Source organism: Prunus mume, linkage group LG4 (genome assembly GCF_029339155.1).
Source record: "Prunus mume cultivar Tortuosa linkage group LG4, ASM2933915v1, whole genome shotgun sequence".
In the NCBI taxonomy this organism is placed as follows: domain Eukaryota; kingdom Viridiplantae; phylum Streptophyta; class Magnoliopsida; order Rosales; family Rosaceae; genus Prunus; species Prunus mume.
The window spans coordinates 4,791,126-4,794,111 of record NC_142701.1 but is presented as its reverse complement, the minus strand read 5'-3'; the positions used below and the strand labels follow the sequence as shown (position 1 = coordinate 4,794,111).

General features: G+C 40.7%; 1 protein-coding gene across 1 annotated transcript; it reads right to left on the bottom strand.

Annotated features, from left to right (window-relative positions):
* Positions 1-1,270: 1,270 nt before the first annotated feature.
* Positions 1,271-1,795, bottom strand: LOC148917717 (uncharacterized). The gene has a single exon (XM_089050388.1). It carries the CDS (start codon positions 1,793-1,795, stop codon positions 1,271-1,273), a length of 525 nt encoding a protein of 174 aa, XP_088906514.1.
* Positions 1,796-2,986: the final 1,191 nt, after the last annotated feature.

The window sequence follows — 2,986 nt, the reverse complement described above, 5'->3', positions numbered from 1 at the left end:
GCTTTATCTACCTCGATTCCTTTACTAGAGATGATATGACCAAGAACTATGCCTTGGTTAACCATAAAATGACATTTTTCCCAATTAAGCACAAGATTAGTCTGTTCACATCTAGCTAACACCTTGGATAAGTTATGCAAGCATTGATCAAAAGAATCACCAAAGACAGAGAAGTCATCCATGAATACCTCAATGAACCTTTCTACCATGTCGGAGAAAATGCTCATCATGCACCTTTGAAAAGTGGCTGGGGCGTTACAGAGACCAAAAGGCATCCTCCTATAAGCGAAAGTGCCAAAGGGACATGTGAAGGTCGTCTTCTCTTGATCCTCTGGGGCTATGGCGATTTGGTTGTAGCCTGAATATCCATCAAGGAAGCAATAGTGGCTATGGCCAGCCAATCTCTCAAGCATCTGATCAATGAATGGAAGAGGGAAGTGATCCTTACTTGTTGCTGTGTTGAGCTTCCTATAATCAATGCAAACTCTCCAGCCCGTGGTCACCCGTGTAGGTACAAGCTCGTTTGCTTCATTCTTCACCACTGTGATACCTGACTTCTTGGGGACAACTTGCACTGGGCTCACCCATTTACTATCAAATATAGGGTAAATAATACCAACATCTAAAAGCTTCATTACCTCTTTCCTTACCACCTCCTTCATGTTTGGATTGAGACGTCTTTGGGCATCCCTCTTAGGCATTGCGTTGTCTTCCAATAATATCTTGTGCATGCATAGTGTTGGAATTATGCCTTTGATATCTGCAATGCTCCACCCAATTGCAGTTTTGTGCTCTTTTAGAACTCTCAAAAGCTTCTTCTCATCATTTGGTTCGAGGTGTGAGGCAATAATAATAGGTAGAGTCTCATTTTCACCTAAATAAGCATATTTAAGATGTTTTGGCAATTGTTTTAATTCCAACTCTGGTGCCTGCACAATAGAAGGTAAAACCTTATTAGAAGGTGGGGGTAATGATTCAAATTGGTTTGCATACCTCTTTCCAACTTCTATGTAGCTATCCATGCTGCAAACAAGCTCAAAAAGTAAACGAGAGATCACAGCCTCTAAGTTGTCCACTTCATCTTTCCTTATGCTTTGTGTGATGCATGCTTCAATGGGCTCCAAATAACTCATTGGCAGTGCTTCTTTCACCATAGTATCAATTGCATCAAGCTGGAAAACTTCATGCTCATCACTTGGAAACTTGGAGGCTTCAAACACTTTGAATGCTATTGTCTCATCAAACACGTTCATGGTCAATGTACCCTTCTTCACATCAATAATAGCACCGCAGTTCCATGAATGGCCGAAACTAGAATGAGTAGTAACTGATTGTCATGAATTGGTGCTTCTTCCATTTTCCAACACCAAGAAATCACTGGCAAAATTAGCTCTTCCACTTTCACCAAAACATCTTCTAGAATGCCCTTAGGGTACCTAATAGTTCTATCTGCCAATTGAATGCTCACAGATGTGGCTTGCAACTCACCAAGGTTAAGTTTCTCATAAACATGATATGGCATAAGGTTTATAGAAGCACCAAGATCAAGCAAAGCTTTTTCAAACTTAAAATCACCAACTATGCAAGGTATAGAAAATGAACCTGGATCCTTTAGCTTTGGAGGTAGCTTTCTTTGTAACACTGCACTTACCTCTTCACTCAATGCAACTTGTTCATGCTCTTTGAATCTCATCTTGTTAGTGCATAGATCCTTCAAAATTTTTGCATACTTTGGAATCTGAGCAATGGCATTGAGCAATAGGATGTTGATTTGCACCTTCTTGAATGTTTCCATTATCTCATCCAAGCCTTGATCTTTCTTTGACTTTGATAACCTGCTGGGAAAAGGTGCAATAGGCCTAAAAGCATTAGTTGAAATTGGAACTTGATTAGCATTAGATGATACCTTAGGGTTTGTGCTCTTTCCAGAAGGATTGAGGGACTATTTGTTGGAAGCTGTGGGCTGCCCATGTGGTGGTTGAATGATCTCCACGATTTCTCCATCTTCTTGCTCTTCGTTGACATCTCCAACCTTGTTATCAACTTGTTTATCTCTTCTCAAGACGTGTACTGCTTTAGCATCCTCTTGATGCCTTGGATTCACCTCTGTTTGGCTTGGAAATGTTCCGGATGCCGTATTGCTCATGGAGGATGCAATCTGCCCAACTTGCACTTCTAGTTTGTTCACTGCATTTTGAAGATTTTGATTGGTTTGCATCTGTTGCCCCATGAACTTCTTGAACATGTCTTGCAATTCTCCCATTTGATCACCCCTTTGCTCTTGCACTTGTTGGGGAGCTTGCTGGAATTGCCTTTGTTGTATTTGAAATCCTGGGGGAGGTCCTTGAGATTGTTGCACATTTGGGTTATTGCTCCACTTGAAATTAGGATGATTTCTCCACCCCGGATTGTACGTGTTTGAGTAAGGATCATTATTAGGATTCCTTGCTTGAAGGGCATTTGCTTGTTCTAACATGTGCTCTGCAAAAGATTAATCTTGAACTTCTACTTTGTTTCCTAGAGGGCCACCACTGCCATGAAGCAAAGAACGATAACATCAAGTTTTGCAGCAATCTCATTATTAGTACTTACCTCAGAGACCACAGCTTTCATAGGAGCTCCTCTTCCTTTATTGTGGCTCCATTGTTGAGAGTTAGCACTCAAGGATTCAAAGAGGGTAAAAGCCTCATCTGCTGTTTTGTTCATCACTCCTTCTCCACTTGTTGCATCTACCATCATCCTTTCTGAATCAAGCACTTATCATCTCCTTGTACCTCTCCCAACATTCATGAAAAGCTTCTCCTTCCTTTTGTGTGAAACCAAGGATTTCCTTTCTAATCTTGTTAGTCTTTTGAGCTGGAAAGAATTTCTACAAAAACTTATTAGAAAGCTCATCCCAAGTACGAATTGAAGCATTAGGCAAAGAGTATAACCAAGACTTAGCCTTATCTTTTAAACTGAATGGGAATAGCCTCATCTTAATCTG

Bases quoted from the DNA above. Each gene is read 5' to 3' on its own strand.
- LOC148917717 (XM_089050388.1), bottom strand. From the start codon at position 1,795: ATGGAAACATTCAAGAAGGTGCAAATCAACATCCTATTGCTCAATGCC.